This window comes from Eptatretus burgeri, chromosome 16, assembly GCF_056783735.1.
Source record: "Eptatretus burgeri isolate ZD-2024b chromosome 16, Ebu_testis_v1, whole genome shotgun sequence".
In the NCBI taxonomy this organism is placed as follows: Eukaryota; Metazoa; Chordata; class Myxini; order Myxiniformes; family Myxinidae; genus Eptatretus; species Eptatretus burgeri.
Genome location: NC_140976.1, coordinates 5442584 through 5466264, shown reverse-complemented (window position 1 = coordinate 5466264; position 23681 = coordinate 5442584). Strand labels below are relative to the sequence as shown.

At 43.3% G+C, this 23681-nt stretch overlaps 2 protein-coding genes across 3 annotated transcripts in view; one reads left to right on the top strand and one right to left on the bottom strand.

Moving 5' to 3' along the window:
• Positions 1-8000: 8000 nt before the first annotated feature.
• BSX (brain specific homeobox) lies at positions 8001-22192 on the top strand. Its single transcript, XM_085860345.1, has 3 exons — positions 8001-8370; positions 21492-21682; positions 21796-22192. Exons 1-3 carry the CDS (start codon positions 8001-8003, stop codon positions 22087-22089), a joined length of 855 nt encoding a protein of 284 aa, XP_085716471.1. The 3' UTR covers positions 22090-22192.
• The window catches only part of LOC147010374 (uncharacterized), a 51963-nt gene continuing 40162 nt past the window's right edge, over positions 11881-23681 (bottom strand). For both annotated transcript variants that reach the window (XM_085859254.1, XM_085859253.1), the window contains exon 8: positions 11881-12949. The gene's annotated coding sequence lies outside the window, so the exon portion shown is untranslated. The remainder of the gene's footprint in view (positions 12950-23681) is intronic.

Genomic DNA, 23681 nt, shown 5'->3' with positions numbered 1-23681 from the left:
CTAAAAGGGGGGAGAGAGAGAGGGGGAGAGAGAGAGAGAGAGAGAGAGAGAGAGAGAGAGAGAGAGAGAGAGAGAGAGAGAGAGAGAGAGAGAGAGAGAGAGAGAGAGAGAGAGAGAGAGAGAGAGAGAGAGAGAGAGAGAGAGAGAGAGAGAGAGAGAGAGAGAGAGAGAGAGAGAGAGACAGACAGACAGACAGACAGACAGACAGACAGACAGACAGACAGACAGACAGACAGACAGACAGACAGAGACAGAGAGAGAGAGAGAGAGAGAGAGAGAGAGAGAGAGAGAGAGAGAGAGAGAGAGAGAGAGAGAGAGAGAGACAGAGACAGAGACGTACAGAGAGAGAGAGAGTACAGAGAGAGAGAGTACAGAGAGAGAGAGAGTACAGAGAGAGACATAGAGAGAGACAGAGAGAGAGAGGGAGAGAGAGGGAGAGAGAGGGAAAGAGAGGGAGAGAGAGGGAGAGAGAGGGAGAGAGAGGGAGAGAGAGGGAGAGAGAGAGAGAGAGAGAGGTGGAAGGGGGATGGAGGGGAGCGAGGAGGGGTGGGGGAGCGAGGAAGTGGGGGGGAAGGGAAGGCAGACACGCGGTGGAGCGTTAATTACGATTCAAACTGTCTCATCAAAATGATTCTGTATAGAATTACAATGAAGATTGAAACAAAATAATCTCTGAAATCCAATTTCTTATGGTCAAACTATAAATACCACCCAGAGACAAACACTGCCATTACACGTCTGGAGACAAACACTGCCCGAACATAAACACTACCCGGACACTCGGCAAGTGGCTCAAGTAATCAAGCAAGCACTCCAATTAAATGGTTGATAAGGAATGGCTGGCTTGGCAAGCGATTAGCGATCGCTGATCCATAATTTTAAACATCTTGTGGAGACGCCCAAAATGTCAAACTATGTCCAAATTAGACAAATGAACACTTTTTTTGCAGTGGGACATGCTGCTAAGTTCATTTCTAGAGCGTAAATTTTGTAAATCAGCTTAGTTTAAAATATCTATATATTAATATTGAAGGACCAATTTTGTGCTCCTCCTGGCGGTCGCGTCACGTTTTTCTCGGTACTGTGACCTGGACTGAAAGAAACTTCATACCTGTAAGAGTGCATCGCACATAGTGGCAATAGTCAACTTTCAACTCTGAAGCAGAATAAACACTTTTCGTTGAGATGGGGGTGAGGAGTGAAGAGGCGGGGGGCAAGGAAAGCAAATTTTTAGGCGGAGGTGGGCAAATTGAAAGCGGGAGACGGGGAATTGGGGCGGGGGCTGGGTTGAATGAGGCGGAGTTGAGTGCGAGGGGTGGAAAGGGGGTGGGGGCCCGGGGGCAAGTGGGGCGGAGAATCAAAAGACGGGTGCGGGGAGTGAAGAGGCGGGGCTGGGGTAATTACATTTTTGGGCGGGGGTAAGCAAATTGAATGGGGCAAGGGGCAGGGGATGAGTAGGCGGGGGCAAGCACACCCTGTCCAGTCCATGTCTCTCGAGTGTGTGTGAGCTGGTGAGGGTGGTTGAATGAACGGAATCCGTCTGTGACGGGGTTTTAGTTAGTTCAAATGGTTATGGCATGTGCAGAAATGAAATGAAGCCACAAACACTGGCGTCTCCGGGGGTTTAAAAGCATTGAAATGTATCCAGTGATTCATAGTGACGATGAACAGATATTCAATGATATGAATGACGAAAGTGAAAAAAAACAAAAATTTTATCATTAAGACATCTTTGAGGCCTGTTCCAACTGAAGACATTGTTGAGCAGGCCAAACAAAATGGTGAATTAAGACCCCAGCGAGGGAAAGTGAGGTGGCCAAGGATGTGACTGATGAAGGATATAATTAAATAAGGCCGTTGATTATCTTCAAATTGAAAAGGGGTGTTTTAATTAACTCAAACACGCAATTTTCACTCTTGCACTCCCTTGGAGTGTTCTTAGTATTCATGCAAAGTTTCAGGCTACTAGGTTTCATGGTTTTAGAGTTATGGAGGACACACATACACACACACACACACACACACACACACACACACACTTATTATAATTGATAAAACTAGTGTGTGCCCATAGGTGTGTGGCTGTACATGCAAACCCCCCAAAAAACAAACTTTCAAACCACGTGCCAGAAACAACCACACAGGCCGTTCCTTCGCTCTCGTGTGCCCGTACGTGCGTGGCCGTAAGTGCAAACCAAAAAAAAAACAAACTTTCAAACAACCATACAGGCCATTCCTTCGCTGTCGTAAACGACGACTGGATTGAGGCATTGTGTTTAAGAAAATCGAGAAAGTACAGAAATCGAGAAAGAAAGAATACAGTGAGATAGTAAGTCGTCACTGTCCGGAAGTTAAGTCCTCACTGTCCGGAAGTTCACATGTCGCAGTTACGATTATTCGCAATTTAGTTTCAATGGCCAATTATTCAGTTAGCGCCAACGTATTTTGCCTTTTCGCAATGTCGTCGTGAGGAAAAACAGAAAGAGAAGAGAAGAGAAAAAAAAGAAGAGAAAAAAAGAACAAAAAAAAAAAACTTTCAAACCGCGAGCCAGAAACAACAACCACACAGGTCGTTCCTTCGCTCTCGCGTTCTCGCGACAACCACACCTCCACACACAGAGTTAATGAAATTCCAAATTAAAATCAAGTTTACCTTCCTGTCTTTGCTTGCCATGACATTCGCTGCCATGTAATCGGCACGGCCCGTGACGTCATCATCGGCCGGCGGAGCACCGGCCTAAGCAGCAACGCGTCATGTCATTGGTTGGTAAATAAATGGCGCAGCAACGTGTCCTTTCATTGGTTGGTAAATAAATGGCCATAACTTGGGAACCACTTGTCCGATTAATATCAAACCTTGAAAAGGCACATCTACAGGGCCCCAGCAATATAGCTGGCAAGTTTTAATTAGATCGGACCAGTGTTTGTCAACAAAACAGCGGTCACACACACGGAATTATAGATAGATAACAGGACTGGGGTTAGATTTATATCAGTATCGGAGTCAACAGAGGAAGGTTAGAAAAATGATTCGGCAAGCCATAAGAGAGTAAGAGAAGGACATGGCTAAAAAATACGAAACACCAGCAAATACAACCCGTCGCTTCACTGACGGGAATATTGAGGGAGGAAGGGGGAGAGGAGGGAGGAAGACCGAGGAGGGGTGGGGGAGTGAGGAAGGGAAGGCAGGAAGAAAATTGCAAAAAAAAAAATTGTTTGTTTTTGGGTCTTTTGGGGTCATTTTAAAATATTTGTTTATTTATTTATTTCCAGGGGAGGAGGCATGGGCAAAGACAGTCTTGGATAAAAAAAAAAACACAAAACACAGCATCAACCACACAACACCCCTTCACGAGACCCCCACCAACAGCACTCGGTGCACCTGCACACAATCACCCATCAATGCTCAAGCTACCGAAAAGTCCTGTCAACATCCCCATACCCCTCTATCCCCATAACTTCCAGGTACCTATGTAATTCAAATTTAAACTTATCCACTGTTTGTGCTCGAGATAACAAGCGGGGTAACCTGGTGGTTCAAAACCTTCAAGATCAGACTACTGGCTATCCCGCAGTTCGGGCAAGAATTAAAAAAAAAAATTGTTCACAGCAATAAGCACAGAGCGACGAGGCTAATGACATGGCCAATGACCACAAGGTTATTTTAATAAAAATCGAAAGACCAAAAAGGGAGAGACCGCAAACAAAATCACGTGACAACGCCAAGAGAGACAAACAAGGCGCGCGCTGGGATAACGAGATAATTAATTATCTCATCAACATGTTAGTCCCACTCTCTCTCCCTCTCTCCCCCCCCATATCACCCTTTCCTCTCAAAATTGCCTCATCGGGATGAGGATGGCCATGTGCGCCCCCACCCCCTCCCCACTGCGGCTTCGCTAATTGAACCCGTCTGCGCCCGAATCGTGATTCGTTGATTTACGTAAATATAAGCTAATTTAAACCAATTTACACCTGTTAGGTTCACAATGAGCGCCGCTAATCCGCCGTTAAAGTGCTGTCTGCCTCGCACCATTATCACTTTCATTATTACATTATTATTACTACTACAACGATGTACGACTACTAAATAGACTAAAACTATAACTACTAGTCTCACATACTACTATTATCAATATATACCACTACTATATACTAATACTACAACAACAACTACTACTACTACTTATGTACGACAAGTCATCATCATCATGATCATCATGGAACATGCCCGATGTGGTACGTTGGTGCTGCGGAAGCTGTTGCTAAGCAACAATCGGGTCGGGTCACCAATCTGACTCAGGAAGTCAGCACAGGTATTTTATTTGTTCAGGGTGCCGGAGATAGCTCGCCAACTCTTCACGATGGATACCGTGGGATCATTAACGTCCGCCGACTGCCGGCGACGGACGAGGCACCCATCCGAGGGACAACACGCACACTGATGAACCACCCTGCCTGTGAAGCACCAGGATGGCAGTTTACGGCTGGCTCGGGATTCAAACCCAGGTTGGACGGCTGAGAGGTGAGTGTGCGTCGAATTTATTAGTTTCCTTGTACTGTATTGGTATTGTACATGCCCATACCTCTCGGCCATCCTGCCAGTCCCCTACTACAACTACCATATACATACGAATACGATGAATATTACATACTACTACTACTACTACTACAATATGCTACCACGACTATGCACTAATACTACACTGTACTGTATATGGGAAATGAATGAATCGGTAGATCATCATCAATTAAAGTACGGTATTTGTTGTTTGAAAGTCGGCGTACCTGTCCAGGTTTATATTAGCCGATAGAGCGACTGCAGGTCCATCTCGCAATTCATAAAAAGATTCCAGTTCCAGGTATCAGGAGAACATCACGGTATGGGGAACTCGAATAAATACGGCTCTCACACAACTGGAACCATGAGTCCCCGAAAACCACCATGGAACCACGCCGAACTCCTCGCCGGAACCCATCAAAGTGAAGCCGACTTGTGGAGTGCCAGCTGGGACGCTGCTACAGCTCGAACTCGAAGGGCACTGGGTAGAGCGCATACCTCCACCACGCAATGCCTGATCCACGAGAACATATCTGGCCTCATACATTTTTGAAATATCGTGCCACGTATCGTTTTTGGCCCTATCTCTCAATGGCGAAGAATCACTTAAAAAATTTTAGTATTCGGATCTTCACCAAAATGTAATCAGTTCACCATTGTCACACATCCAACCTGTCCACAAAATTTCATCCAGATCCGTCCACAACTTGAGTTATCCTGTACACAAACAGACAGACAAACAGACAGAAAGGGGGTGAAAACATCACCTCCTTCACCTTCCTTGGCGGAGGTAATAAACATATTGTACATGATGCAATCAACAGGTTTCACACTCCCACGGAAGCAATGGACAGCACTCAACAGCACTGGACAGAGCCGTTTCGGTCGCACCCTCCACCGATGGAGGATGAGGACGGACGTGCTGTACGACTGCGGAGCAGTTCAGACGACGGAGCACATCGGGTCGCACTGTCCCTCGCGGCAGCTATCGGGAGGACTTTTAGCCCTCCACCAATTCACCCATGAGGCATCCACATGGCTGCAGAACCTGGACATTCGACTTGAGCGCACCCAATATTGGCCATACACAAAAAGAAGACAACTGGACCGTGAGTCCATGACCTTTACACTCAATCTTCCAGTCCGTACAGCATCTCAATCACACGAACCATCAATCGGTTGGGACAGTTTGAAGCCTCATCTAGGACTCATCCCTTCCAATGGAAGTACTAACTAGATGGTTGTTTGGTGATTAATGGTTGTTTGTTGATGGGATCGAGTGGTGGTTCATGCATGCCATGGACCGATTACAAATGGATATTGGCATCATTTGTGCAGGTGGTGTAAGATGGACTAGTCTATTAACGAGTACACCCGCTCTCTATGGGAGTGGTGGCGAGTCATGTTATTATTATTATTATTATTATTATTATTACCACTGTTTATATTTTTATTAACAACAGTAGAGGCTGTTTAAAAGGGTAATCATACGTGTTTGGGGTTTATCATGTGTTTTTTTTTTTCTGTCTGGAAATCCGGTGCCCCACAAAACGCCACGACAAGCTATTTATGCACGTCAACACGGATCTCGCCCAAGGTGGAAAACACCCTTGGGTATGGGGGGCAAATGAAGTCGCTGCGGCCTCCGTCGTACGACCCTTCATCCTCCTGTCAAGTTTGGTTGAGATTGGATAAGTAATGACCGAATGTACTGCGGTCAGACAAACAGAAAGAACGACAGACACCAAATTGCGTATTTCAGTATGAAATGATGATGGTGATGATGATGGTGATGATGATGATGGTGATGATGATGATACACTGGGGGGAAGTATTAGACAGAAAACCAACAATTTGAGCAGCTGGAGGGCATGGACGTTCGAGTCATGAGACGACCTTGTGCAGAGGAATGGAGGTTTGGTTACTATTCGACACTAGAGCAGAAAAGTCAAAGATTATCCACATTTCGACTATAAGTCTCTTACACTGTCAACACACGGAGCCTGGAGGAGGTCCACAAAGCACGAAGTTCGGTCTCATCGCACGTGCAAGGATCTGTTGGACCGGACGTGCCAGATGTACGCGTGCGGACAAGCAGTGTAACGTGGAGCCCTTGGTACGACTTTACAAGAGGCCCCCAAAGGTTGTACGAACGAAGGGTCATGGACTTACCAGCCAGTGGGACTAAAAGATCCACCACGTGACCGAGCCATCTCAAGCGGAATGCTGCACTTGGCTATTCCAACTCTGCAAACGACCCATGACAGGTCGTGACACCATTCTTACATGTGAACCAAATCAACAATAAACGAGGGATTTCCACAAATAACAGGTTTTGCAGACAATTATACATGTCTGCGTACCAGGTATGTGATCTCTCGTCCACCATCCTGTCTTTGGTGGTCATCTTGCTCCCGATCACATGCCTTTCCTGGCTCACTGACCCCCACCGAAAAGGGTGTGACCTCGTAATTCCATGATCCTCGATCTTGTAAATAACGACATGACTGTTAGCGAAGCCGTTTTTTGTTATGGTTTTCAATTGTTCGCAAGGGCGGTGGAGCGGCTTTCATACGATGGGTCATCTGGACATCCATGGATCAACGCAGGTGTAAAATCAACAAAAATTGTTTTCTTCAATGCACGGCCAAAAACAATTTGAACATTTTAACTGAACGATCAGTTTATTTTCTTTCCAAAAATTGCACGAGGCCATCGAGGTGGTGGTGGTGAAAGTCGTACATCAAACGAGCCTTGTATATATGTATTCTCTGTCACCTGCGATGTCCAAGTGTATTGGAAACGCATGAGTTACCTGTCCAACTTGCGCACATCTCCCCGATGTTGTTTGCAAGCAAACGAAACTCCATCGGACTGGGGTGAGTTGTTTCGACTTTGGTACGTGAACCCCAAAGGAATGGGAAAACAAATGGCAGATTTAGCGCAAATATCATCAACGTGAACAATAAACCCTCTTCACTTGCTTGAGGTCGGGAATGATGATGTCACTGAGAGCAGGCGACGCGAGATTCGCCTGAAGACCAAACGACGGACGGAGACGGCAGATGGCTCGAAGCTCAATCAGGCGTGTGTACCTCTCAATCCAGCCCGTCTCCTCCAAAACTCTCTCTTGGTTGTCCCTCATCTCCTCACTTTCTCACAACTCCTCCCTTCCTTGTCTTCCCGATCACCACCCACAACCCGCCTCCTCCAAATCGACTCGTTCCTCCTCCACATCTCACCGATGTCTCTCATTTCCCCCCTTTTATCTGGGTGGACCCCCTCCCTCTAATTTGTGCGCTCATAGCGGGAACGGGACAGGGATAGACTGCAGCAGAGACAGGCTGAAGAAAAGAGACAAAACAGATTGAAAACCATTGCTTAGACAAGTTTGTCGTTATAAAAACGGATGAACTGCGGCGTCTCAAACTCCACGGGGATGAGCGCGAATCTTACACGTCCCGCTCCTGCAGCCCCAGACCCCCGATTCACTCACCATCCGGCGGCTCCAGCTCCTCGACTTACATCATTCTTCATCGATGACATTCTGCTTGCCAAACCGCGATCTCCTGCACGAAGATCCTCCGCTTCTCTCGCTCCATCATCGTACGTTCCCACATTTTCAATCGCATCTACACCTGTCGGGGGTCCGGCGTTCCTGGCGCCGCGCTCCTGGAGCTTGCTCGACTGCGCGGGATATCCCAGGTTCCCACTGTCGGGGCTCCCACTCCCCGCAATCCCGCTGTCTGGGATCACGGCCCCGCTCCGTCCTGAGCCACAACCGCATCCTCTTCTCCTGGCGGCTCAAGGTGAGGCGACGCCGAATTTCATGTGCAAACGCCACAAAACAGTTCATTCACCTTTGTCATTGTAAATAATCGCTAAATAAACGTTGTGAGAATGGCGTTAATAACAAGAGAAAAGAGAATTCACGTCCATCGGAGGAGGAAACGGGTTCACGTCCATCGGAGGATGAAACGGGTTCACGTCCATCGGAGGAGGAAACGGGTTCACGTCCATCGGAGGATGAAACGGGTTCACGTCCATCGGAGGAGGAAACGGGTTCACGTCCATCGGAGGATGAAACGGGTTCACGTCCATCGGAGGAGGAAACGGGTTCACGTCCATCGGAGGATGAAACGGGTTCACGTCCATCGGAGGATGAAACGGGTTCACGTCCATCGGAGGATGAAACGGGTTCACGTCCATCGGAGGAGGAAACGGGTTCACGTCCATCGGAGGAGGAAACGGGTTCACGTCCATCGGAGGAGGAAACGGGTTCACGTCCATCGGAGGAGGAAACGGGTTCACGTCCATCGGAGGAGGAAACGGGTTCACGTCCATCGGAGGAGGAAACGGGTTCACGTCCATCGGAGGAGGAAACGGGTTCACGTCCATCGGAGGATGCTAAATGGAAGGGAATTCGTTATTCCATGTTCAACACAAGTCCGTTTTCGTGTCATTTACACGATTTTAACATTATGAGAGCTCACGCTTATTCGCACAGAGCAATCTGCAACACGTCGAAGTAAATTAATCAGTATTCACACGCGAAAAGGTGGCGCCGTTTACAAAGTAAATGTTCCGTTCGGTTCATTCACATTTACGAATCCCTCTGGAACAAATTTTCCGGACAAAAGTCTCTTTTGCGGGCGCGAACAAAATATGTTCAGGTTACGACGAGAAACAAAATATAAAATATCAACACAAATGGTAAATGAGGTTACAAATTATAAAATATAAATTTAAAAACAGATCGTAAATTTTAAAAAGTAAAATACAAATTCTCACACGTAAAAATAAATTCCAACATATACATCACATCACAGATTATTATATATATATATATATATATATATATATATATATATATATATATATATATATATATATATATATATATATATATATATATATATATATATATATCTCCAAACAGTTGTTAGAAACATTTGCCAATCAGGTTTTGTGGAAACGCTCGAAGGTTCAATGAAAAAGTTACAGCGAGTAATGTAATGATGTATATAATGCTGTGTAGGATTTACTAAACGTTATCTCTTCTGAGATCAAAATGTGTTTGCATGAAACCTCCACCGTCGGACGTATCAATGGGATTGTGTTTTGGCGTAAATGTGCGGATAATTCTGCAATAGCAAGGCGTGGCATGTAAACAATCTACACTTGTACATCGGTGTTTTATATATATATATATATATATATATATATATATATATATATATATATATATATATATATATATATATATATATATATATATATATATTTCAACACCCAAAGGAAAACAAAGTAAACACACTGTCAGAGTAGTACCGTAATAAAAGGGAGAGAGGGGAGAAAAAAAAAAAACACTTAAGAGGCAACAATCCACACTCCATCAATGGCCAGGGTGTGATAATATATATATATATATATATATATATATATATATATATATATATATATATATATATATATATATATATATATATATTTTGATCCACAAAAACGAAGACCACATCTCTCAACTGTGAATGGAGGGAATAGCCAATGAGCTCTCACCTACTCAATGAAACATAGATGGCTTGGATTATATAAATAAATCGACTCGTCCCATACTCTTCCAGCCAAAGAAGCTTCATAAAGCAACCAAGAAAAAGCTACTCAAGGTAGGTAAGCCCTTTGCTGCATCAAACCCTTCCCAGAGTTCCTCAACAACTATGAAGACGTTCACACATAGCACACACATGAGAATCCCAATGCAACACACCCCCTCAGTTCCCGGACCGGTTTCATCGCTTATTGGTGAATCATCAGCGACAGCGAAGACAGCAATGCATACCAATGAGGCATACCATACTATTTGTAAATGACTTTACAGTTGTGGAGGAACACTGGGAAGGGTTTGAAACAGCAAAGGGTTTACCTTGGGAGGCTTTCTTGGTTGCTTTATGCAGTTATTTCAGCTCGAAGAGCATGGGAGAAGTCGAATTATTTATATAATCCTAGCCACCTGTGTTTATTTGATTAGGTGAGGGCTGATTGGCTATTCCCTCTATTCACAGGTGAGAGAGATGTGAGTGGGTTTTTCTTACTTTATCATATACATACATATATATATATATATATATATATATATATATATATATATATATATATATATATATATATATATATATATATATACATACCTACCGGTGTGTGTGTGACGTGAAGAACTAAAATCATGCAGAAAGGACTGTCATTTGGATTTGAGACAGAGATGCTGAAGGACCTGGATGTACGAGCGAAAGATATCCTTAGGGCAGTGCCGCACCATAGAACACGAACCAAAAGGAACAGCTTCATGTGAATTGGCAAATGTTTCCATCAACATCAAATCGGGTGAGAGTGTGGAAGGGGAATTGGGTTTGCGTGAGAAGGGTGGAGTAATTACAGCGTGAGGATTGTGAGGGTTCGGAGAAATAATGTAGGGTTCATGTATTTCATGTGCAGCACGTGTCTGTTGTTTTGCATCATCGATGGGGAGCACAGCGGTTCCACTGATGCAGTGCCCCCTGTTGGTTAGAACTGGAATTTGTAATTTCTTCATGATGCCGGCGATATCTCGCCCACCTATTTTTATGAAGGACAATGTGGGATCTTTAACATCCACCAAGTAATTCTAACAGATGAGACACCGAGTAACATATCCATCCAAGAGACGGCGCAAACACTGATGAATCACCTTGCCTGCGAAACACCAGGATGACAGTTTATACCTGGGTTGAGGTTCGAACCCAGGCTAGACAATTCATAGGTGAGTCGGCATACCTGTAGGATATCCTGCCAGCCCTAATGTGTGGGTGATGATGCTGATGAAGCACAATGATGAAAACGAATAAGTGAATGAGAATAAAAATAAATGATTAAGAAGTTGGAGTTATATGCCCATAGAAAACAAGGTGAGGGTGAGTGAGAGCATGAGGATGAGTAATAAAGTGAGCATGATGAATATGGCAAGGAAGACGGTAAGTCCGTGGAAGTAGCTGATAAGTATGAGTAAGAAAGAGAGAGGGAAGTTGAGCGTTCGGGGTAAGAAGAGAAAGAAGTGAGTGCATGGAAGAAGAGGAATCAGGTAGTTTATGGAGAAGAGGGTGAGTTTGAGGAACAATAGGAAGAGGATGAGTGTAAGAGGGAGCAGACAAAGAGGTGGGCCATGGTGTTTCCAGCGTGTGGTTTTTTTTAAAGTAAATTTTTGGACCCAGTGAATTCACAAAACAATCCACGTGACGCTCAAATTTCACACTTCGAGCATTCTGTTGAAAGGGTTTTCAAGATATCAATTTATGTTTAATGGAATATATGATAAGATTCGCTTTTAATAATCATTTTAAAATTACCTCCTCGTGAATTGTATTTAAACTCGGGTGTTTATAGTAAGAATTCCAATTATTTAACAAAAGGAATTGACAAACCTCAAATCGAGGAGAAGGGGTGTGCGACAAGCCGGCCTGATGGACGTGTGCCATGTACGGGTGTCGTACATACGGTGGCTCTGTGTGTACGCGTAATCCGATCGTTTTGGAATGGTTAGTGTGCAACTCTATAACACGTCACCTTATCTATACATCGACACAGTGAGTGCCATTGTACACTCGTACAATTTAATGAAGTGTGTTCGCAAACGTACTTGGATGGCAGGGAATGTTTGCACGTATTGTGTACAGGATTTGTGAATCACTGTGGCTCATATAGAAGCTGGTTATTGTTAATAATAATAATAATAATAATAACAATAATAATACATTGTATATTATATTTAACAATTTTATGAAAAAATTCGTGGAAGAAGAAAGGGTGCAAAGCAGTGGGAAAGAATGAAAGGGGATGGGAAGGAGTGCAGGTTTGTGGAAGAGGTGGAAGATGTGCAGGAGTGGGGGGATTGGAAGAGGGGTAGGGGGCAGTGTTGGAAGAGGTGCACGATGGAGTATTGGAAGAAGTTCAGGGGACAGTAGTGGTACGGGGGTGGGGGGGGGGGTTATAAGAGTGCAGCGGAAGAGGAAGCAAGAGGTGCAAGGGAAGGGGGAGAAAAAAGATGTGCATGGAGTAGGGGTGAAGAAGAGGTGAATGTGGGGTTGAGGGAGGAGGAGAGGTGCAAGGAGGGAGGAAGAGAGGTGCATGGACGGAGGAAGAGAGGTGCATGGACGGAGGAAGAGAGGTGCATGGACGGAGGAAGAGAGGTGCAGGAGAAGGTAAGAGAGGTCTGATGTAATTGATTAAGTTTTGGAGTTTAAGGTTTGAGGTCAGGCTTCATGCAAGCAGCAGTGTCACGTGATGCAAGGAGTCCAACGAAATGCTTCATTCCCACAGGTAAACTTCGCACAGTGGCATCACTCTTCATGGTTCGCTCTACGGGATATTCACACGAATAAGACGTCACAAGAGGATGGTGAGAAAACAGGAGTCAATTGAGGACAAGCATATTGTACTAACTACATGGACATTCATCATCATCATCCAGATGATGATGATGATGATTATTATCATTATTATTATTATTATTGTTACATCAAATACCAAATGATATGGAAGCACATGAAGGTTAATTTTAGACACAAAAAAAAAATGAGATTGCTTGTACGATGTAATATACACATTCAAGCTGCGCTATCGATTCAACTGCAGGTTAAACCACAGGTTAAATTGCAGATTAAACTGTGGGTTAAAACTGCAGGTTAAATCACAGGTTAAATTGCAGATTAAACTGTGGGTTAAAACTGCAGGTTAAATCACAGGCTTATCATCAAGTTGTTAAACGACGACAATTTTACTGTTGATATAAGAGTGAGGAAAACTAAAAAAGATATTTGCGATAAGACCTAAAAAAAAAAAAAAGAGGAAAACAAAGAATAACTAGAAGGGCACTCGGTAGAGCGCATACCTCCGCCACATAATGTGGAGGAGGTAACAAGAAAAACAGCAATTACATATTACAGACCCTCGAAAGGACTTGTTTTGTGTGATGTTTGTGTGGCTTTGTGTGGTGTTTGTGTAATCCATACTAATAAAAGGCAATGTGTGTGTGTGTGTGTGTGTGTGTGTGTGTGTGTGTGTGTGTGTGTGTCAGTGTATGTCTCCTCCATAACTCCAAATCCATAAAAACTAGCAGCCTGAAACTTTGCATGCATACTAAGAAAACTCGAAGGAAGTGCAAGAGTGAAAATTGGGTGTTGGGGTTAATTAAAACACCCCTTTTGAAGATAATTAACGGCCTTCATCATTAATTATATCCTTCATCAGACGATCCCCGGCCACCTCACTCTCTGGGTCTTAAGGCGTTTCCTGGGTAATCTCGCTGTGGTCTGAAGCCGCCATGTCTTTCTGGCCTGCTCAACCATGCCTTGACTTGGAACAGGCCGCAACGATTTTCTTAACGACAAAGTTGTTGTTTTCACTTTCCTCACTCATATTATCGAATGCCTGTTCATCGTAGCTTCGGATCGTTGTGTACATCACTTTTGTAAGTACTACAAGTTTTCAAATTAGGAGCTTGGAGCGATTTCATGCATTATATGATGCGACTTTCCATGATCAACTCTCACAGACTAATTACAGTACATCATCGAAATATTATTTCGGTTCTGAGGATCGGATATTGTCCGAACTAAATAAGTGTCGAAATCTGTTGTGAAATCCGATAATATAAGAAATAACGAGTCTTATAATTAAGCCGATATACCTATTTACTTTAAGCAAGCAAGGCTATGTTACCTCCTTCATACATACACAAGAAAATGTGCAATTTCCAAAGCATTAAACTTATCTTTTTCTATTGTTTGGAGAATTATATCGAGTGAACAAATTTTTTTTAGGGACGTAACAAAATTAACCAGCTTCATTGAGTTATATGATTTAATGCATTTGTTGCAAGACCTCCCACCGTCCCCCAAGGGTCTGCCTATCTATAGCATCTGCCAGATCTGCGTCTATATTTGCGGAGGTTTCGCGAGAAGCTCTTCAGGGAATCAAAGCAAATCTGGTAAAAAAAAAAAAACGGAAGCCGAACTGATGTACCACGTGACGTGTGCACGTCCGAGCAGGCAAAATGGTGGATTTTCTGCAAAATTTATTTCACGGGTAATTGAATTTTGCGATGTCTCCAGGGTTGTTCTGCATTAAGCTGTAACTCTTTTGTGGATGAAGTCATTATGTGAATGAATTCATTTTATTTCATTCACTGCTGCGTGCGCGGTGAAGACCGGCTTTAAAGTTTAAGGGATCCTTTATGGTGTGCAGCGACAACCTGGTCAACCGTTCCTTATCAACCATTTAATTGGAGTGCTTAAGCCACTTGCCAAGCGCCCATTGTTGTTAGTAAAGAAAAATGTTTATGAACATATCGCTGAAACGTCTATATAAATGTAACGTTGTTTTTCGGTGAAAGTTTCTCAAGGTTTCTGCGATATATACAGTACGTCCTGTCGTTGGTAATCACACTCACTCCAACCTGCCGATTCCAGAAAAATTGCCGATATCGGCCAAGTGTGTGTGTGTGTGTGTGTGTGTGTGTGTGTGTGTGTGTGTGTGTGTGTGTGTGTGTGTGTGTGTGTGTGTGTGTGTCCCCATTAATAACAACATATTCTTTCTGCTAACTCCTCTCCTCCTGCATCTCCTCTCTCACTCTCCCTTCCCCTATCTCTCTGTCTGTGGACATATCCGGGCAGTGGTTGCGTCCGGGCGGTGTGCGTCTCCGCTTGCGTCTGCGTAGTGTTTATCTCCGGACAGCTTGGCTGCAGATGTGTCCGGGCGGTATTTATGTCTGTAAGGGAGTTTGTTTCCTGGCTGTGTTGATAGTATGATCGGTAGAAAATGGATTTCAGACATTATTTTGTTACCATCTTCATTGTTATTCTATGCAGAATAATTTGGATGAGACAGTATGAATCGGAATTAACACACCACCGCACGTCTGCCTTCCCTTCCCCTCAACTCACAGTCTTCCCTTCCCCCACTCCTCACTCCCCCTCCCTCCTTTCCCCTCCTCCTCTTCAATCTCCCCACTCTCCCTCTTCTCCCCTCTTTTTCTCCCTCCCCGCTTAAGTATTACCATCAGCAAAGTGACGGGTGGTATTTGCTCGTTAATAATAAACATAACTAGAACTGCCACTTAAACACCGCTGACGGTGATGGTACCAAAACTTCCCGCTTTGTTGCAACCCCGCTTTGATCGGACACCTGACCCTGACCCATGACGTTTATTATTATTCAATTGAATTCAGAATGGGATAAAAAATAAATTCAATTTAAATCAAATGGAAGACCAAATAAGGTACAGTCCTGCATTGCAGTCATCCATCCATTGGTACCATACTCTGTACAGAGCATCGGTGATGCCGAAGCAGTCTCCTGGGCTATTGGGCACAATCCTGGACGGGTCGCCACTCCGACACAGTATACTCGAATGGCTCAATCATCAGAACAAACTCAAACAAGCAAAAAGCAAAGATGAAGTCATCAGGAGGGACCTGGAAAGGATTCAGCTGCAACGACTCCACCCTCAACCCGATCCAATCACAGCCAAGTGAGCCTTATTCAAAAAAAAAAACAATTCAAAAATAAATAAAGATTTCTGGCTGCCATATCATGCGTCCGATCAGGTTGAAATTTAAAACAAATATTCTCTATCACCACTAGAACAAAATTGTGAAGCTTCATGGTCGATCAATGAAGCAGTTCAAGAGAAAGAATTTTAAAAAGATTTTCACTCAATCCAATATGGTGGCCAGACCATGTGACCTATCAATTATTTGTGAATGCCCTGGTATCCCCAAGGCCTGGGGAACATTTGTGTGAAGTTTCCCCTCGATCTGTCCAGCTGTTCTGGAGAAGAAGATTTCTATAGGTTTTATGGGAAATCCAATGTGGCTGCAAAACCATGTGACCTGTGGCATCATATGAGTGAATGTTTTATTCCTCATGGCTAGTCAGTCATACGTGTAAAGTTTTGCCTCGATCTGTTGAGCCGTTTCAGAGAAGATGATTTTTGAAGGTTTTTTTTTTCAAAACAACAATATGGCTATGGCTGCTGAACCACGTGACCAATGATGTCATCAATTTTTTTTCTGTGGACCAATTTATCCCTAGATGAGGAACATCCAGATGAGGAACATCAGACCCTCAAGAATTTTCATACTGATCGGATGTAGCGTTCTATGTATGTAATTATGATGTCATAACAAAGGAACCTATGATGTGCTTATGCAAGACATCATTCATTATCTGTTTGCCAAGTTTGAACAGCATCGTTAATGCATGTCCGAGAAATGGTTGAGGACGTGTTCAACATCACGTTTTTTTATGACTAAAATGGCCGCCAGTCGGCCATCTTGGATCTGATGTCGAAAAAAATGGCGTACATATGTACACCATCATGTGTTGTCTTTGTGCCAAGTGTGAATAAAATCGGTCCATACATGTCTGAGAAATGGTTGCGGACGCACACATGCGCGCAAGCACGAACACGAAAATCGAGACCAAACCCATAAGACCCCGTTTTGGACTAAGTCCAACAGGGGCTAAAAATCACACTGATTCCCCATGTGGAGTACTTGCCATGTGCGATGTTTAATTTTTTTTACTTGGTGCGGCTTCAAAGCTTCAATACAGAGCTTCAAAGTTTTTCCTTTTTTCCAACATGGCTGCCTCACCACATGACCTATGACGTCATAATTATCATTAAACTATTCTACATGAATAGTCGCTCCTATGGTGAAAATTTTGTCTCAATCCGACAAGCGGTTGCAGAGAAAAACACTCATGTTCAGTGTGGACAAACAAACAAACAAAGAAGAAAAGGATGTCGTGTCCAGCACGATACTTATAAAATCCACCCCCCCTCTTTAAAGGTTGCCATGGATACATTAAATTGTCCATTTGATTAAGATTAAAATTGACAATCTTAATCAAAGCTCAAGTCAATTGTATGAAAATTGATTATTTTTAAGATTGAAATTGATTTCAGAAGTTTGACCTTGAGTTGACCTTTGATCTTTTGACATCAAAAATAGTTGGTTTCCCAATTCAGCGATGCACTATGCAATTGGTGCGTAATTGTCAAGTTAATAGGATGTAAATTGACGATTTTTCAGATAAAATTTTATGATTTTAGAAGTTTCACCTTGAGTTGACCTTTGACATTTTGACCTGAAAAATAGTTGCTTTCCCAATTCAGTGACGCAATATGCAAATCTTGTTCAAATTTCAAGTCAATCAGATAAAAAAAATGACGATTTTAGAAATTTTTCCTCAAGATGACCTTTGACCTCAAAATCAATATGCTTCTCATTTGAGACTACCTCTACAACTTGGTAAAGTTTCATGACAATCGGTTTGGAATTGTGACCTGTAAGCGACAAACAGACAGACAAACAGACAGACAAGCCGGTAGGCGGCAATGGGTCGCTGAGCATGGAAACTATAAAATATAGAGCAAAATGGATGTCATATAGCGGATAGGGAATCACCTTAAGATTATGCATATGAAATCTCATCCAGTTCCATCTACTGATAACTACTCGGTATCCATTTGAATGAAAACTACCGAAAATGCGGTTTGAAATCGGAACTCCCCAAAGTTCGAGGGGGTGCTGTGGGTGAACAAAGATCTAAATCGAAAATCCAGCTCGATCGTTTGTGCACAATGTATTCCAGAAGATTAGTGTGAATTTTCATGAACATCCGACCATAACCCTAGGAGGAGTAGCATTTGGCGCGAAGGCATCTCCAGCTTTCGCATATTATTGATTTTTGCACAAATTGACCTTTGACCCCTGACCTAAGCGAAACCGGTCAATATGCCCTGATGCAAAGTTGTAGTACTCATTGAGTACCATGAACCTGCAGTTTCATTCGTATCGATGCACTCACCTGGTCACTAGGGTGGCTTCAATTTTCACCAATTTTTGCACATACCCTAATTGTAGGGGGCGCTGTGGGTAAAGTATTCCATACATCACAAAAACCAGAATATATTTGATAGAGCATCACCTGTAGATCATTCGTGCCAAATTTCATAACCCTACGTGGGATAATGGCTTTCGGAATTGATTTCGGGTGAACGGTACCGATTTTGAAGGTTTTTCGGTTGTTGCTCGGGAACCAAAGCGTCCCTAGCAACCATCACAATTTCCAAAGCACTAGGTCATAATATGTACCTACCACCCGAGTTTGGTCAAAATCCGCCCACGTTTACTACCAATTATTATGCTGATGACAAACGAACAAACATCCAAACAAACAGACAGAATTACTGACAATAAGGGTCACCTATTTCGGCGACCCAACAGACAGACAAGCCGGTAGGCGACAAGGGTGGTCGCTATATAATTGCATACTAGTCATAGTTTTTGACGGATCTGGCTGAAATTTTTTGACAAAGAGGTTGATTATAGTGCGCATGAAAGCACGGAAGGCGATTTTTGATTTTCCAAAAAAAAATATAAAAATATTTTTCGGATTTTTTTCAAAAAATTCAAAGTCCCGTTGCTTGGCAACGGTGGCGTCCATGGCAACGGTGCTCAAAAGCATACAACTAGATCCTGGTATGAACCTACCAGTCAAGTTTCATCAAAATCGGTTGACTCCTCTGGCCTCCAGAGCTGTCCATTACATGCAAACAAACAGACGGACATACAGACAGACGGAAAACCTGAGACTAAGGGTAGTCTAGCGACCACCCAACAGAATAACCAAATCGACTAACCAATATACTTGAAAAAAAATTGATTTTGCAAGTAACAAGAAAAAGACGTTGTGCAGAGCATGAGACTTGCAAAATCCATAAAACAAATTTGAACTCAACAACAATTGGTGGTTGAATTCAATGACCAAACATGCAAAATCCTCTTCAAATTTCAAATCAATGGGATGAAAATTGAGGATTATAAAAACATCACCTTAGTTGTTGACCTTTTGGTCCATGTTGACCTCAAAAATAATTGTCGGGTTGAATTCAGTGACCTGAAATATAAATCCACTTTAAATTTCAAGTCAATCGGATGAAAATTGAGGATTTTAGAAATATCAGCTTAGTTGTTGACCTTTTAGCCAATGTTGACCTCAAAAATGATTGGTGGTTGAATTCAGTAAGCTCATGTGAAAATCCTGTACAAATTTCTACTCAATCGGATAAAAATTGAGGATTTCAGAAATTTGACAGAGTTGCTGACCTTTTGACCACAAAAACAACAGGTTTCTTGCTTATGACAAACTTTACCATGTGGTGAAGTGTCATGAAGATCAGTTTAAAATTGTAACCTGCAGACGATTGACAAACAAACAAACAGGCAGATAGAATAACAAAATTGACTGACCAATATACTTGAACAAAATCTTCGATTTTGCAAACAAACAGACCCAAATGCAGTACCCTCTCCTCTGGCGAGGATAACTAGAGTGAAGTTGATCGGGGTGCCATCGCATATCCCCACGCATCCCACCTTAAGCAAAGTTGAAAGATGGCAAAAAGTTCCACCAAGAATGACCTAATATCAAATTTGGACTTGAAAAAGAAATTTGTTATTACCCTAGAGACCCCAAGATTCACCCCCTGGGGCATGAACCTGGGGTCAAATCCAAAAATCATTACATATTTCATGCACTTCCCAATGTTGATTGCATGTATGGAGTTTCATTAGAAAATGTTTATAAATGTGCCCAGAATTGCATTTTATTGTCGTGGACCTTTTGACCCCGTCCTCGAGCCCTCGGGGGTGGGCCAAAATTGATACTGCTCTTACACATTCTTGCCATGTGCTGATCATAACTTCCACGTTTGGTCAATTTATGCAGGCTAACCAAAGGAGGAGATATAATAGCAGACAGACAGACAGAGACAGACAGGAACTGATTACAATATCTCCCCGTTTTGGGTTTTTTTTTTTAAGCGTGGGGATAAAAACAGGAAAATGAAGGACATGAACGCAAAATTTAATCACAAATTATGAGAGAATAAGGGTTTGACAAGTTTGTGAACAGGGTTTTAAAAAGACAAAAGAGATTCCTTGGGGATGTCGAATGGGCTAAAGTGGATCATCATCATAAAAGTGCAATGCAACATACAATACACCATACAAGACACCAGGCAAATGTCCTAGGCAATGTACCATACAACGTATCATACAATTTACTCTTGACATACTGTCAGTGCTGCCAAAGCAGTTGATTAGGCTGGGTGACTCGGTTAGGTTGGTTGATTTGGTTATGTTAATTAGGTTGGTTGATTATGCTAGACGTGTCGTTTGGGATGGGTGACTTGGATATGCTGAGTGTTTGGTTTGGCTGGCTAACTTGGTTAGACTGGGTGACTTGGTTAGTCTGCATGATTTGTTTAGGCTCGGTGATTTCGTTCTGCTGGGTGGGACGTTATGCCAGGCATGTCGGTTTGGCTGAGTGGCTTGAATATGCTGGGTGATTTGGTTAGGCTGGCTGACTGATTATCCTCGGTGATTTTGTAAGCCTGGATGATTTGGTTAGTTTGCGTGATTTGGTTAGGCTCGGTGATTTTGTTATGCTGGGTGGGTCGTTATTCCAGGCATGTCGGTTCGCCTGGGTGATTCTGTTCACCTGGTTGACTTGGTGAGACTGCACTATTTGGTTAGCTTTGGCGATTTGGTTAGACTGCGTGATTTGGTTCGGCTGGCTAGCTGGCTTGATTTAGTTGGGCGATTCAAACGGTGCAATCACCTTGGAGTCGCTGAGCTACAGAATGTGATGGATCTCCAGCTCATTTAGCCTGATAGAGTACACATAGTTGGAGATGTGCTGTGAAAGTTTAAATGTGAGGAGAAAAGTATTGAAGCAGTTTGATAACATTCAAGGATTAGGAAGTTGGAATGAGTGAACGCTCGAGGAGACATTTATATATGGCTATCGTAACAGTTGCTCATTGCAGGAGTTCCACTACCTGGGTTCTTTTCGGGTTCTTTGGAGACTACGTGCCGCCCCAGCCGCCGCCGCAAGGCTCGCACAGTGTTCTCAGATGCGCAGCTTTCTGGCCTGGAGGCGAGGTTTGCAGCTCAGCGTTACCTGAGCACGCCGGAGAGGGTACAGCTCGCTAGCTCTTTGGGACTCTCAGAGACACAGGTAGAGTGGGTGTCCATGATAAAAAAAAAGAGCAAACATGCTCCTGTGTGGTTGCCATCAATTACACACTTGGATATTTAAATATGAATAACTTAAAAGATGCTTTCCTGCAGGTCAAAACATGGTTCCAAAACCGGCGCATGAAACATAAGAAACAGTTGCGGAGAGAGCGTGACGGACCCGCAGAGTTGGACGTGGTGGAGCGAATGAACGGTGAGAAAGAGCAGGGGGAACCTGCGGGGGTAGCAGATTATGAGGAGGCAGGAGCCGTGATGTGGGATGGCTACGATAAGGTGGGGCGAACACGGGGTCCGTGCACTCTGCCCATGTTCAAAAGAGTATCGGCGGTGAAAGAGGAAGGAGAAAGGAAAGATTTGGAGGAAGAGATCAACGTTATAACACAGTGACATCATCATGTCACTTTGGCAGTCAAATTATGATGGCACGCAATTTCCGGTTTTCTTGTGATGTGAACTTGTCACCTCAGCATCGGTTAGGTGGAACGGTGTTGCCGAGCCGGTAGCATTGTGACGTCATACAACACAAACTGGATTTCATTCCAACAACACAACGTGGTTCATTTGTGACATTATGCAGAAACAAATTACCACATATTTTGATGTCACAGGAAGCAAAATCCTGCAGAGCTGGGTGTAACTTGGTTCGTTTAATTTTAAATGAAAATGTCAACTTCCTGGTTTATACAATATATATATATATATATATATATATATATATATATATATATATATATATATATATATATATACATATACATATATACACACATATATCGATCAGACGATATGATATGTACTTTGTCATGATGTACAATGTATATGTTGCACTTATTCATGTTTGGTTATCCAGTCGAAAGTGTAACATGCGTTAATAGTTGTTCCGTATGGCAAAGTGGTATTCGTGGATCAGTCAAATGATAATCTATGCAGCAAGTGATTTCATCAGAAATCATTCCAGTAGATATACTGGGGACAGAGGGTTGGAGGAGGTCTCTCTGCATCAGCAAACCCACCATTGGGACAGCATGCATTCATTGATCGAGCCACTGGTTATCAACCCCTCATTATAGTTTCATTCTTTCAGAGTTTAAGTTTCATGGAAGATCATGCACAAGAAACACAAACGTGCGAGACATTTGACATGTTCAGAGACGATGTACAATGCAACCCACTCAATGGAATTTGAACCATGAATCCCAGCACGAACTTATCCCACTGCCGTTTTAACAACTTTATTGTATATTCTATTGTTTGCTCGTCTAACTTATTGCATATTCTGTTACTTGCTTGTTTACACCTCGTGTTTATTCGACAATCTGATTTTCGTGATATGTAAAATTGGAGATAGATTAGAATAGTTATTTCATAAGAAATAAGTGTTGACCGAAGTGTGGTGTAATTCCAGTAATGATAAAATGTGTCAAGCGTGTGTTTAGGAGGCTCCAGTCACTCTGCCAAATGTCTGTGTCTCAGCCCTGCCTTTCCCCATCCTCACATTCTGAAGTCTCCTCAATCATTTATCTGTCCTAAAATTGCAATTTTCCTTACTGTGATAGGCAATGAGCGGAGCTCACAGCACAATTGCAGGGTCAGCGTGAGGTCACCAAGTGGGCTAAAAACCTGGCCATACATGATGGAGATCTGTCTGACTGTGTTGGCCAATGAGGACACCCAAGGTGCAATTCAGTGGGCTCCAGGGGGCTTTAATAGCGTAGACCACGCGTAAGAACAAGCTGGTGCTGTTGCTGGCTGTGAGTTCCGAGGTCGTTGGTGTTTGCTGTGCTTGGCTGCTGGTCGGGGGAACGCTGCTGGGTTCATTGTTGGTTGCCGGTCAGTGATTGCTGGGTCAGGTTTCATTGTTGGTGGCTAGGCTTAAGAGTGCAAGCAGGCCCAGAGGGAAGGCACATGAGGTGCAGCGAGACCTTGACCCACGCCAAACAGTTGCATGCCCAAGTGAGTCCAACACCTGGACGGAGCAG

Bases quoted from the DNA above. Each gene is read 5' to 3' on its own strand.
- BSX (XM_085860345.1), top strand. From the start codon at position 8,001: ATGAGCGCGAATCTTACACGTCCCGCTCCTGCAGCCCCAGACCCCCGA. The intron at 8,371-21,491 runs GTGAGGCGACGC...TGCTCATTGCAG, and splicing joins TCTTCTCCTGGCGGCTCAAG to GAGTTCCACTACCTGGGTTC. The intron at 21,683-21,795 runs GTAGAGTGGGTG...GCTTTCCTGCAG, and splicing joins TGGGACTCTCAGAGACACAG to GTCAAAACATGGTTCCAAAA.